Below are 13,996 nucleotides of genomic sequence, written 5' to 3'. Positions count from 1 at the left end.
GTATAAAATTTAAGAAAATTTTCCAGACTCGTTGGCTAATTTCCCCTCCCGCTAAGGGTAGTAGCATTATAATCGGAGCTAATTTAAATTGTAAAAGATTGTCCATCATATCTACTAATTTTTTAAAGGTTGGGTTGTTTTACATGTATTAATATAACAGTAAAAATAGCGATGTGAAAAGCTGTCGAAACGCGACGATCAGGATTCTCGAGTAGAAAATCACAATAAATCAAGCAAAGTCTTTCTTTAACTTTATCTTCAGTGCATCGATGGCAATAAAAATATTAGCAGTCTACTAACAAAATATCGAGTAGATCAAACATAAACCAGCGTAAAAATATTTACAGTACCACTGTTGGGATTATCATACTCATCAGCAGTACCCTAACTTGAACTATAGCATGAAAACTATTCGATGGAATCGTAAGACTGATAATAATACTGTATAGACTTGCATTGCAAGACATATTTATTTACAATTCATTAGTAAGTACCGTTGCTATAAAACAACATGTGCCGATATATATTGAAGTAATGGTCAATGTTTACCTTCAGCAACGCACAAGATTACAACAACGAGAACGTAGAAGTCGCTAAAGTAAATAATGAATATCCATAAGAAATGCCAATCCTTGAATCTTATATAGTCACTATATAATCACAATGCAATGATTACATACTGTGCGTTCTGATACTATTCCAATATAGTTGTATAAGGACCAACACGGTAAAAGTGTAGATGATGTTGATCGATAACTAAAATTGATCCAATTCCAGAAACTTGGCTCACATGTATTTATAAGATTAACTAAATTCACACTTTATCTCCGTAAACGGAGGAGTATACGTATAATAATCTAAACTTATATTTCCAATATTTTATAGTGTAATACTAATAAAAGGACTTTCATACGAAAATTCGGTAATTATCGTATGCATTTGTAGGTAAAATATCGAACTAGAATGAAATACGGTTATATAATGTCAGCTATTGAAGCAATCACAGGCTTTAATTAAATATCCAAAGTTTGTAAGAATCGTATTGAATACTTCAGGTCGCAAGCTAGTTACATTAATGCGATATCAATCCGTACATTATTGAAAAATCTTGGAGTTTGACTTCCTTCAGTATAAAATTTGCATGAACTTATTTTTGCCCGGATTTTGCCTCGAGAGCCGATCTACTTCAGCAACACAATCTAGAGTAACATTACAAAGCTGAGAAGCAAATTATTCCATTTAGAGAAGTTTCCTATATAGGATTTAAGAAAGTGTTATTCCGTTACATTATAGTTATTATATAATAAAGAGGGTAAAGAACTTAGAAATTTTAGGGTTCAAGCTGTTAGCTTAGTTGCAAGAACTATTGAACTAAAGCAAACTTTATTGAGTTGTTTTATGAATTATCTACTTGTAGCCAAATAATACAGATAGATAAGACCATATACAAGCACAGCTTATTGCATATATTGTCATCTGGGAAAGCAAGTTATAAACCATAGATGAGCAATGATGATCTAATATGATGCTGAAAAATGAAAACTATTGAAAAAGTTCAAGAAATTGTTGATTATTTACCGAACACCTCTCAATTGTATGTACTCAACCTTTAACTTATAATCCACCTACACATCTATTGGATAGCTGTAGAGTCTAGATTTTACTTTAAATTTTAATGTAGCAATGTATTCCTAAGTGGTTCGATAATTCAGCGTAAGTAGATTTAGTAGCCGTTTGAAGATTTATACAAATGCGCCATGTGTAAAAATAGCTTCATTATTACAAACTCCAAATGTGTGGCATTTGTCGTAGAGCAGCCTATAAGCAAGCTAACGTGCAGTTTAGCGAGAATAGTCTACAATGTGACTATATTGCAACTAACTGAATCAGAGGCAGAAATTGCTAGCATTTATAGCTTTAGAGGTAGGATGCTTGCAGAGAACGAGATTATAGAATTGGATACAACATATCCATAATAGCCTATGCTATAGCAAATAATTATAGAAAACGGCGAGGACTGTAAGTGCTATAAATAACGAAGCATGACAAATAAAATTTGTCTACAGTGCGATAAGACTGTAAAGGCATCTCTGTTTAAGGACGAATTAAAATGTCTATATTAAGTAGATGCCACAAGCATACTACAATCTTAATACTGTACATTACATGTCCAGCAGTAAATTTTTCCATTTCTTGAATATCCTAAGTAAATAAATGCCTAAATTACTGTACTATGTGGCTAACTACGTTAGATGATTGATAATGACCATTTCTAACGTATATCGAGGACCAATTCTGATCTAAAAGTCATTTAAATGGTGATATTTTTGAACAACGAGCGTGAAATTATCTAGGGAATAATATAGAAGCATTGATGATCGACTGTATATGATTATTTGGTGGACTATCAGCTGGTGATAAAGCTATACGCGTAATTATTGTTGGAGTGTTTAATAATAACGATTTCAAGATTTTTGAATAAAGAGTACGATATTAATGAATGGTTATACTATTAATGTAGCTTAGGCAATTAATCAAGGCATCAGACAAACTGCAAGGCTATCCGTTAGAAATGAAGCTGTAATTGACTTATGATAGGGTTTTCTCTCACGATTTTTAAGCAAATAGCATTACTAACATACTAGCCTTTCTACTTGATCCTTAGCTATGTTGCTGCGTTCTTAGAAATTATCAGCGTATTATAATTCTTAGGTATTTGTTACAATTTTCCTTTGTAACAAGAAACCGGGTCTTAAACACTATCTTCACTAGTACTTGTGTTCCCAACTAACTTAGGGACCTATCGTAGGTGAACTAACTCTCAGCTACACAAAAAGCTACTATTTAGTAATAGGTTTAAATACTATACTTTATTTTCGTTAACCTTAGTCGTAAAATGTACTAAAGAAAAACGTAAGAATATTCTTAGCAATAATAGTCAAAAGATCCTGCAAATGACTAACTGGAACTGAGAAGCTAAGCCAGTGCTCCGCTTTTTATAGTCTCGCCGATGGTACACTTGTGAATATTCTTGAAATAGCGGCGTACACTGTACAGTGTTCAGTACACATATCCTAGTATAGCAACTAGAGCCTCAAGGCTCTGCAAAGTAATTGATCTTACACTTAAGGTGTTATTAATTAAGGTTTACAGACTAAGCGTGCTAGCTCCGACACGTCAACAATATTGAACAAAAACTTATTAATAAACATTAATATCTAATAAGCTACTGGAGCAAACAATAATTTAAATGAGATATTTTAATTAACATAGCAATTAATATTTCGGAGCATGGCTCCGTAACAGTATTATAGTAGTAGCGAATAATATATGGCTAGCTATTATGGTGAGAATTAGTCTACATTCAAATAGAGAGAGATTAGATTTACGGGGTATCTGTGAAGAAAGTGGTCTGAGATAATCTTTCTATTTCGTAACTACCAATAGTGCTTTATTTGCAAGATTAGATAAAAATTTTAAAACCGGTAATACATCTATTTTATTAGCAAATATGACTTTATTGCAAGTTGCTAATTTCTCTAGCTAGATGAATTAAGAATAAAAGATTTTGTATTTCTATTTCTTCATTCCTCAATATTTGGAACAAGCCGTTGGATAGATTATGTCAATGATTAAAAGCGATTAAAGAGCAATGAAGGTATTTCTTTCGCGAACTAAATTTCAAAATTGTAATTAAGATAAATTTTACTATGTAATAACTTTTGATTTTAACTAAATAGAACGTATTGTACTACGTATATAGGTCCATCCGCTTTCGAATGCAAATAATAGCCTTTATTACCATAACTGATAGCATACTATTGTCATGATATCAGTATCCTTTTACTAAACGGAATAATATCTCCTTCATTACAGATACCCTTATGGTAGCAAGAAGAAGTTCAACTTGAACGGTAGTGTTATGCAGCTTAATTTTTTAAGAATCGACAATTGTTCAAATGTGACTCTAAATTTCAATAAGCATTTCCCGTCGCAATAAATGATTCTGCACAATTTGAATATTTTTAGTTTCGATATTTGTTACATTACTACGCAGCATGTGGAACCAGCATTAACATTTCGTCCTTCAAATCTTGCGACACTCGAATATTGCTGAGGATTTTGCTCATATGACTGCTGAGGCGATTCTTGCTGACTTTGATTCACAGCTTGTTGCTCATACTGCGGAGAATTTTCCTCTTTGATCTGAAATTTTAATGACAGCAATAAGTTGGTTAGCTGTAATCGCTAATAATTTATATAGTGGATTTTACTCGAAGAAGCGAGTAAATCCGTATTTCAATTTTATGCGCATTTTACGGCAAAAGACTACTCTATTAATTGCAGATAAATATTTATAATAGTTACAAAGTCTACCAAATAATCCTTTTCAGAAGTATTTGCTCAGATAGAAATGCTTTTCAACTTAGACTTTTTTCTGATGTTCAATAAGGACTGAATTGAACAGAGTTATAATAATGTTATCAAAGGATTTATTAAAGTTACATCGGGGAATTAGTACTTTATCGTAAGCTACTTTATATTGGTAACGGATGATCGAAAGCTCTCAATTCATCGTATTTCGGAATAAATAACATAACTTTTAGATGCTAAACACTTTTTCTGTATTAATTACTAATTAAGAAAAAGCGTAATAAACCGACAATAAGGACACTATAAGAAATTTTTTCTCTTGCTTACATTTTGTGTTTGTGGAGTAACACTCTCAGTAGACTGGGGTTGCAGTAGCTTATTAATCTTCAATGGCATAACTCTTCCATCTGCTGTAGCTGCAATAAGCATATTTTTCTTTTCTGCTATAGCAAAATTAACAATCTTGGCATGTGAATAAAAATTGGCGACAAGTTGGCCTTGCTTAGGATTCCAAATTTTAACAAGATTTTCTTCCGATGATATTGACATCAAATAGTGATCTTCCATCAGAAAGGCTAGGCGATCAATGGTTGCTGTATGGCCTTCCAAAGTATAAATCAGTTGACATTGTGGTGTAGAAAAATCCCATAATCGAACAGTATTATCACTAGCGCCGCTAGCAGCCAAATATTTATTCTTCGACAACTGTAGCGATTTTACGATGTCAGTATGCCCAACCATTTTACCATAGATCTCGAAAGTCGCTAATTCCCACACAATTAAAGTTTTATCCCAAGCACCAGAAACAGCATATTTCTCATCCTCAGTTACTGCTAGACACCAAATATTACGTTCATGGCCACTTAATTTTGCTATACATTGACCATTACAAGCATTCCACACCTTAATTTCTTTATTAGAACCGGATCGATCGTACATTTGGGTTCGAAATATAGTTAGGAAGTAGTTCGATTTTAAAAGGATAATATCAGTAGCATAACAATGCTTATGTTGAGCAATTGTACTGAAATCAGATGTGTAAATTATTAAAGTCCTGTCACTTAATAATGTAATGATATATTGGCCATCATCCGATATAGCAGCACAATCCACCGCTCGAAATGGCATCCTAGTTTCATCAATTACCTCAAGTTTTTCAATATCAACGGTATAACGCAATGTTTTCCGAGATGGAAATGCAATTCCTTGCCTATATTGGCTAGCCTTTGTCTCATGAATATAGCCTAGTGGTCCATGCTTTACCGATAGTGATTTAACTAATTTTCCAGTTTCCATATCCCACTTCTTAGTAGTATTATCCTTGCTACTTGTAATGTAATAGCGATTATCATGCGTAACTTGGACTGATGTAATATAATCAGTATGGTACTCAACTTGTTCAGCATCTCCGCTGCTTTTATTAGAGAGAGAACTCAGGTCGGATAAATTCCAAACTTTTATCGTTTCATCAGTTGAAGCAGTGACAGCAAATGGCTGCCCGCGACCGCGGAAAATTTTTAAATCGTTAATTTCTCGAGTATGCCCTTTAAATTCAGCAAGAACTTCTCTTTTTGCAATATCAATAACTGATAATTTATCATTGCCAAGTGAGGCTATAACGTATTGGCTGTCTGCTGTAAAATATGCCATTCCTTGACGATATTGTCGATCATCGCCGTTGATTCGGAAAACGAATTCGCCACTAGCCACATTGAAGAACTTAACATCATTGCCAGAAGTTGCAGTCCCAACTAACTTGCCATCAGGACTAATTTCAGCCATATAAACTGAAGAGGAATACTCTGGGTCCTCCATTTTATGCAAATGTTTCCCTGATGCGATATCGTAGAGACCAAGCCATAATCCTTCTATGAAAACTAAGGAGTTATCAGGAGATATAGCTAGTTCAGCTAAAGGACAGCCTCCATTAGTTTCTTTTAATACACGCAGACAATAGTAATGATTTAAATCCCAAATACGAGCTGTTTTATCTCTGGAACTTGATATAGCAAATGTACTAGAAGAATCCACAGCTACTGCAGTGATTTCTTTGGTATGGCCATCCATATATCTAATTAATTTTCCACTTTCTAAGCTCCATACAAGTACTGCATACCAATTACTATTTTCATCTTCGTCATCGCTATCGACTTCTTCTCCATCATCAGCAGAATCGTCACCGTCATCTATGTCTTGTATAACATAGTCATGAGTAGGTCTGTCTTCATCTTTATTGTTTTTACTTTTCTTGTTTCCTTCGGTATCATCATCATCATCATCATCTCATCATCTTCATCTTCATCTTCTTCTTCGCTATCGGACTTTACTTTCTTTCGAGGAGGTAAAACTTTTCGTAATCTGCCCATGATTCTGCAACCTGATACAGCATACTTGCAATTGTTGGTCAACACTAGCCGACATTTACCTTTGGTATGCCCTCGTAGAGTCATTAGTCGATCACCAGACTCTAAACTCCAAACGATAATAGGACTTTTCTTTCCATATTCCCAAATATATGTATAGGAAACAATCATACGATTGTCTGCAGTAATAGCTAATCCATACACATATTCATGATGACCGGTTAAAGTATGCATTAGATTCCCAGATGCAATATTCCATACTTTAACTGTATTATCTTCAGAGCCCGACGCCAGAAATAATCCGTTATGCGAAATAGCAAGGGAGCAGACTTTTTCGGTATGGCCTTCAAGGGTAGCTTGTAAAATCTCTCCCGAAATATTTAAACATGATCGAATTGGCATGAGAGGGTAATTATATTGGCCATATTCTGCTGCTTGTTGAACAAGTTTAGCAAGGTATTGGCAATCATCCCCCGAGCTTCGATCGGATAGTTGGCCTACTAATTCAGCGGCTAAGGTGCGTGGATCCGTGATCACAGTTGAAGCTGACAAACGAATAGCTTGGTAAACTAATTTGATTTCTTTATCTTCTTCAGGTAATGCATCCAGTGCCATAGTAAAATCATTTAACAATTCTTGAATTGATGTTGCATTTAATTTCGTTAGTAACCAGTTAAATGAACAATAAACAAATTCTTTACTTTCTTCCAATCGCCCAGCTTTAATTAAATGATACGGAAGTTCATTCATTTTTCGCAAATTATACCTAACTCGGCCACCTTGGCCGGCCATATCTCCATCCAATTCAAATATCAACGGTTGACTAGGTACCTTCCTGTCTGCTTTTCCATTTTCACTATCTAATTTAAACATTTTAACTTGTTTATCAGTATATTTAAAAGGTTTCTCTTGATTAGCCCATGTTCCAAGATAGTAATCAGCACATAAGCTATGAATTTCTCGCACCACACCTTCATTATGGAGGTAACGTGCACGAGCAACTTCAATAAACTGCCGATGATACCAGTATATAACGCGATTATTATCAGTTTCACGTTCAACAAGATATTCATCAATTTCACTTCGAATCCTTGTCCAAAGTAATGGAGGTATACGACGAACAGGTGGTAGCCAGTATTGATAAACGTCTTGGAGGACAACATCATCGCATGACAGTAAATCTTCCAACTCTGATTCAGCTACACCTGATGGCGATGCAGTAATATAAGATAGTGCACGCGAAACTAACATTTTACCATGCTGTCTTTCTAACTTATCAAATAATAGCGATATAACTGTTGGTATAGTAACAGGTAGATCTGCTGATGTTATAGTGTGATAGGAATACCAACGCCGAGCTTGATCAAATACTAGTTTGAGGTATAACGGTAAACTACATTGTTTAGCTGCGACAGTCATAATTTCTCGCTGTTGTTGACTAACTGTACGTGATGCAGATGATAACCAGTCATCAATAATTTGCATTCCCACATCCACCGGGAGAGGATTAACTTCAATATAACTTGCTTCAGGTAATACCTGTTTTAATGCAGCCAAGCAATCGTATTCATAAGGTAAAGTCGATAATACCATAGCAACATGAGATGGTAATCGATTCGGTATCCATTGCATACGATGAGCTCCATCAACAGGCAATAATTGATCCAAAGAATCCAATATGATTACGAGTGGTTTGTTAGCTGGGATATTCTGTATCTGCATGGCGAAATAAGCAACTAATTGAGAGTATCCATCGGGAATTTGTGTTTCATCTTTATCATATATTCGACATATTTGTTGGCAAACGGAGAAGATAGTTTTGGAAATAGATGAACTATTAGGCGTAGTACCAAGAAAGCGAGCAATGATTTTACAATGGGGATATGATTGGCCTGTCCACTGAGTACATTTAGCCATCACTGATGTTTTGCCACTACCTGATACTCCGTGGATGATGAGAGGAAGTTGCTCTTGAATATCATTAGAGTTTTGGCAGCTATGCTGTATATAATCTTCAATAGGCTGGAGAATGTTTCGGCGTCCATGAAATGATTTGCACTGCTTTACACAAAAATGTAAATGACTTAAAACTTCTTGATAAAGATCATCGGTGGAAGTTAACTGATTTGATTTTGCTACCCCATCATCAATCATGGATACCATGGTGTTATAAAATTTGCCACAAAATTCTTCAATATAGCGACTATGAGCTTTAACGTTTTCAGGATCGATACCATTATCTGTCCAATCGATTGTGGATTCAAATAAGCGTGATGCGGGCAATTTTTCGTGTAGCTTAATATCTCGCAAATCAGCTAGTAAATCCTGAGCTTCGCTATCAACTTCTGATTTTCCCCATTCAACATCAATAAAAGATGGAGCATTTTTGTTAGATAGATCAGATTGAAGATTGGAAATTTTTCGAACAAATCCAATACAGTGCGGCTCAATATCTTTATTTGTGTTAAGAATACCATTAATAACTTCCTCGTGGGTTACTAGATCAAGAAAAGAAGATGGGCAATGATGAGCATTTTGCCAATATACAGCTAAACTGTTATAGCTAAGTAACATCTTTTATTAACGCGCAGCTTAACTGTTAAAGCTAAAAAATATCTTTCATTGACCGTAAAGTTAGTATCATCTACATTTAATTAATGGCATAGTTTCAAATAGATTGATCTTTGATAGCAATATGCATGCTACCTGAAATTAAAAATCTCATTGCTTCTTCGCGCTCTAGCCCTTGCTTCTCCAATAGCCTTTTAGCAGCATAGCGAAATGATTGTTGCATTTCATTAAAAGCATCCCACCATTTCGCTTTATCTTCCTTATGCAATTCCGGCTCTGAAGGATCGATATAATACTTCAAGATTGAAGATATAGGCTGTAAATTATACAGGGCTGGACTGGCATTTTCATCTAATTTAAACCATGTCTTAAATGTCTCAGTTGACTTTCCGTGGTCTGTCAGCAATTGAATTATTTTATCATAGACAGTAGCAAGGATTTTAGGAGGAAAAGGACGATAGCCATATTTCTGGCCCAAGAATGTCTGTAAAATTATTAATAATCAAGTAAGAGCATATAGCTACTTAATGACGTACAATTTTTTGCATATTCAGAAATGTGACTGCTCGAAAAATCAACAATTTCTTCATCCTAATCAATCTAGCAGAAGAACGTTGCTTTCTTCGCTAAAAGAATTGTAGATGGGTTTTTTCTTTTAAAATTTAACCCATGATTACGTTATTAAACTATTTTTTCTCCTATTATTAAGATAACAGTAATTTTACTAACTAAATTGACGAAATTGAATATCGAAAAGTGTAATTATGGTAAAAGAACATTCAACCGATGGTAGAAATGTAAAAGTGCTATTGTAAAAATTGATAATCATTTTAGAAGTGATTCAGTTGCTGTTGGCTTATTGAAATTAAAAATCATTACCGTAGGAATCGATCTCAAAGTATAACAACAATTTCATTAGAACTAATTGTCCAGAATATAGCACGAGTATTTGTTAAATGAATTATAGAATTCATGATAATTTAGATTGGCTTTGCTACTGAAGATGAAAACTTTGAATTAAATTATACCGTGTACATTCTACCGTATTTCTAACTTATAAATAGCAATAATGGCATAGTTCCAATAGCAAATTTAATGATACTGATACTTAATACTACAAAGCAGTTTCAATCTGACTATGGCATATAGATTTGGTCGGATGTGTTACAAATATTTCGAACCGATAGAGGTTGATTACTACAGCAACACAATTGTAGACTATAGAATGTAAAAATCTATACTCAAAGATATTCATTACTGCCGGAAAGATTATAAATTTAATGATCATTCAAGGACGAACAATTAATATAGAATTAAGGATATGTGCTATATTTTAAAATAACTCGCTCAACCACAATAAGTAGCTTATACTGTTTATCACGTATGATTAATCTTGGATATTAAATATATTTACAATATCCTCGTGGTAAAATTCATTTTTTGATCTTATGATTCAATTGGCTACCGTGCGATAAAAACAACTTTGAGAGCCTAATATTAAAATTATTAGGGATTTTTATACGCTCTAATTCTTAAACATGAGCTCTCAGCTCAGTATTAAGATACACCGTACAAAACTTTACTCGTTAATTTACTATTGCTGTTTGATTGATTAATGTAGTGTATTTAGAATATACTGTAACTATATTCTACTCTTAAATATAGACATGTTGTATTGCTCTTATATTTAGACAGATCTACAGTCCGCTTACTCTACATTCATATATAGACTACTGTATTTAGTTATTACGGTACTCGCTGTTTTCTACAATCATCTGCTATTTTGTAATCTGTTATGGTATATGTTGTATCTAATTCCACAATCCTATTCTCTGCATGTGCTCTATCTTTAAAACTATAAATACCGGCGATTTCTACCTCAGAGTTCATTAGCCTCTCAGTTAGTCTTCTAGTTAGTCTCTCACAGTCTAATACTTCTACTCGTTACTCACGACAGCTTGCACGTTGGTCTACCGTAACTACCTCACTGTACTTCACATTACTAACCTACAATAAAGCATAACTTTTATAACCCCTTTGTTGTAATAATTGTAAATGGCGACTAAATCTCAATCCTCTGAGATATCGAACCCTCCATCACAATTAATGCTTAAAATTAGGTGAGATAAAGAAATGTTTCATGTAAGAATATTATATGAAATGCAAAGAAAGATTACAGGAATTAAAATTGTATTGAAGCTAAATATTATTGGGAAGCGTATGGTAATTTGTAGTTCGATTTTAAATATATTGAAATCCATATCATGCCTAATCCATTACTTCAAGTAGTTAGCTTCATCAATTTGACTAGTTGGTAATAGCAATAACACAAAATCTTATGCATCAAAGTCTTTAGATCGAAATAAAAAAGATATTATCTAAATATTACTATTTTCTTGTATCTAAACGATTACTTACCACAAAATTAGGCCCAATTGATAGCCGCTGACACGCTTTAATTTCTGCCATACACAAGGCACTTGTCATATGATCATCCGTTGCTTCATCTCGAACACCCCATCGCATATCAACAACTTGAAATTCTAATCCATAACGACTACGACAATAATTTTTGAGTTTCGGATAGACATCTCTCATAAGGGTGTTTCTTTCATTTGCAGTATCTACAATAAACGAACTATAAATTAGTCTTCCAAGTAATTAAGCGTGCCAGATGAGGTTAAAAAGAGCCATTTTGACACATTTGTTTCTTCAGAAATTGCAAGTTCTTTTCAATATGGCAACAAGCCATACGTGAAAATTACCTACCTGTAAAGGTAGAACTAGTAAATATTCGAACAATCTGCGATCTTTGAGGTGGTAGGTTTTCTGTCTTCCCAGCTAAAACCTTTTCTAATACTTCATCAACTGCCATCACTGGAGGTCGATAGATTTCCAGCTAACAATCTATTGTATCAAAGAAACCATTTACTTTGATTGAAAATAGTTCAAACATGTACAATTTATCATTTCCATTTGGCATAAAATCGATAATTATTACTCAGCGGGTTACATTTAATAATCAACAATTATCCTCACCTCAATTTTATATATATTATCCTGTAATGACAATCTTGAATATTTCCAAACTGGCATATGGATAAAAATGGTCAAAATGTCATATTCATCGGAGATGCCTAGATGCGAAATTCGTAACAAAACTCCCTATATGACATCCCATCATAAAGTTTCAACTTAAATCTCCAATGTTACTATAGCAACAATAAGACCATCTATCCTTATTTGTTGATCATTATGAATATCTCTTGTCCTTGACGTCATAAAAAAGTATGCATATTAAGTATGGAGAAGCATTGTTATAGGCTTATAGCTATGGAATTAGAATGAATTTAAAGCTAATATTTTTATAAAGCTGTCCGATAGGGGTATAGTTACCTAGGCAAATACTTGTTTTTCAATAATTTTAACTATTATTTAGCTCTGTTGTGAGGTAGATGTGTTGGCAATCAACTTTCCATCATTATCATGAGTCAATTAACGCAGAAGAATTTCACATGTTATCATGACAGTAACCGCTCAATCCATAGAAAAAATGTTTTTTTGCCATTTGGAAATCAGTGCAATCATGTTATAACCATCGAATGCCTATTGCAGCTCGATTAGGACTTGTATTGATCAATGAGTGCGAATTCGGCTAGTCAGTTCAATAAGATTAATTACCAGTCCAAGAATTCGAATAATTTTCTGCATATTGCTGCAGAAAATGTCTTTAATATCATAGTACATGCAACATATGTTCAGTGCAAGGAATAATGTCCTTATAGTAATTTTAATATGACATTGTAGCGGCTCATCAAATACCTTATCGAAACTCTAACTTATCCTTTCTAAGATAATGAAATGCTAGCACTTATAAAGTCGTCTATTGCTTCAGCTCAGAAAAAATTAAAATTTGCTAATATTTAAAGTCAGGAATTTACATTCCTATTCATGTGATAGTGCATAAGAGGCTCTAATAATTATAATCATTATGATTGGTGGCGTAGGCCCACGGATTAGTGCTTTTCAGCGGAAAAACACTATCTTACAGTATACTACTGTGCTGCATGATTGAAGGATGATAATTTTAAATCTTTGTTGTTCTTACTAGCAATCGCATATAATTAATAACTATATTATATATAATGTATGAGCATTATGAAAGGCGTCATCAGAGTGATCTAAACTTTGCTAGTAATAACTAAGTTACTTGTGAACATTTGTTCTAGCGATATTAGGAACGTAGCAACATGATACGTTAACAACCGGTAAAGTACTATAGAAATATTGTCACGAGTACATGAGTACGTATACGGTAAATACTGATAATTATAATAATATAATTAATGCTGCATAATTACAATATTGAAACGTAGAGATGTTGACAGAGAAAATCTACATATATAAACTGGTCGAAGCTAAAACTACACCCCTTGTGCAATTAGCAAATACTGAATGTCATAGCAAGATCGCTCTGAAATACATCATCTTAATTAAATACTTTTTAACGCGAATGTAGCCTACCATCCCAAGAGAAACCAATTAACTGAGAATCTAATCTTACAAAACAATCGAAATTACTATAAAAATGATCCTAACCGATTCACACTTGAATGTTTTATAGTATCGTCAAAATTATGCCTTCTCTATAACAGCCGAATGATATCAACATACAGTATAAGCTGTAT

At 33.7% G+C, this 13,996-nt stretch overlaps 3 protein-coding genes across 3 annotated transcripts; all 3 read right to left on the bottom strand.

The window, feature by feature from the left end:
- Positions 1–4,944: 4,944 nt before the first annotated feature.
- On the bottom strand, positions 4,945–7,100 carry TRIADDRAFT_3589 (uncharacterized protein; the record flags this gene model as incomplete). The annotated part of the gene is made up of 3 exons (XM_002107933.1): positions 4,945–5,246; positions 6,321–6,530; positions 6,911–7,100. Coding segments are annotated over 3 exons (702 nt in total), but the record flags the coding sequence as incomplete, so codon positions are not given.
- A 516-nt stretch (positions 7,101–7,616) lies between these two features.
- On the bottom strand, positions 7,617–8,330 carry TRIADDRAFT_19428 (uncharacterized protein; the record flags this gene model as incomplete). The annotated part of the gene is made up of 1 exon (XM_002107932.1): positions 7,617–8,330. A coding segment is annotated over one exon (714 nt), but the record flags the coding sequence as incomplete, so codon positions are not given.
- Positions 8,331–8,336: 6 nt separating this feature from the next.
- On the bottom strand, positions 8,337–12,183 carry TRIADDRAFT_20045 (uncharacterized protein; the record flags this gene model as incomplete). The annotated part of the gene is made up of 4 exons (XM_002107931.1): positions 8,337–9,235; positions 9,444–9,792; positions 11,727–11,932; positions 12,078–12,183. Coding segments are annotated over 4 exons (1,560 nt in total), but the record flags the coding sequence as incomplete, so codon positions are not given.
- Positions 12,184–13,996: the final 1,813 nt, after the last annotated feature.

This window comes from Trichoplax adhaerens, genomic scaffold, assembly GCF_000150275.1.
Source record: "Trichoplax adhaerens TRIADscaffold_1 genomic scaffold, whole genome shotgun sequence".
Lineage (NCBI taxonomy): Eukaryota > Metazoa > Placozoa > Uniplacotomia > Trichoplacea > Trichoplacidae > Trichoplax > Trichoplax adhaerens.
This window is presented reverse-complemented; position numbering and strand designations above follow the sequence as displayed.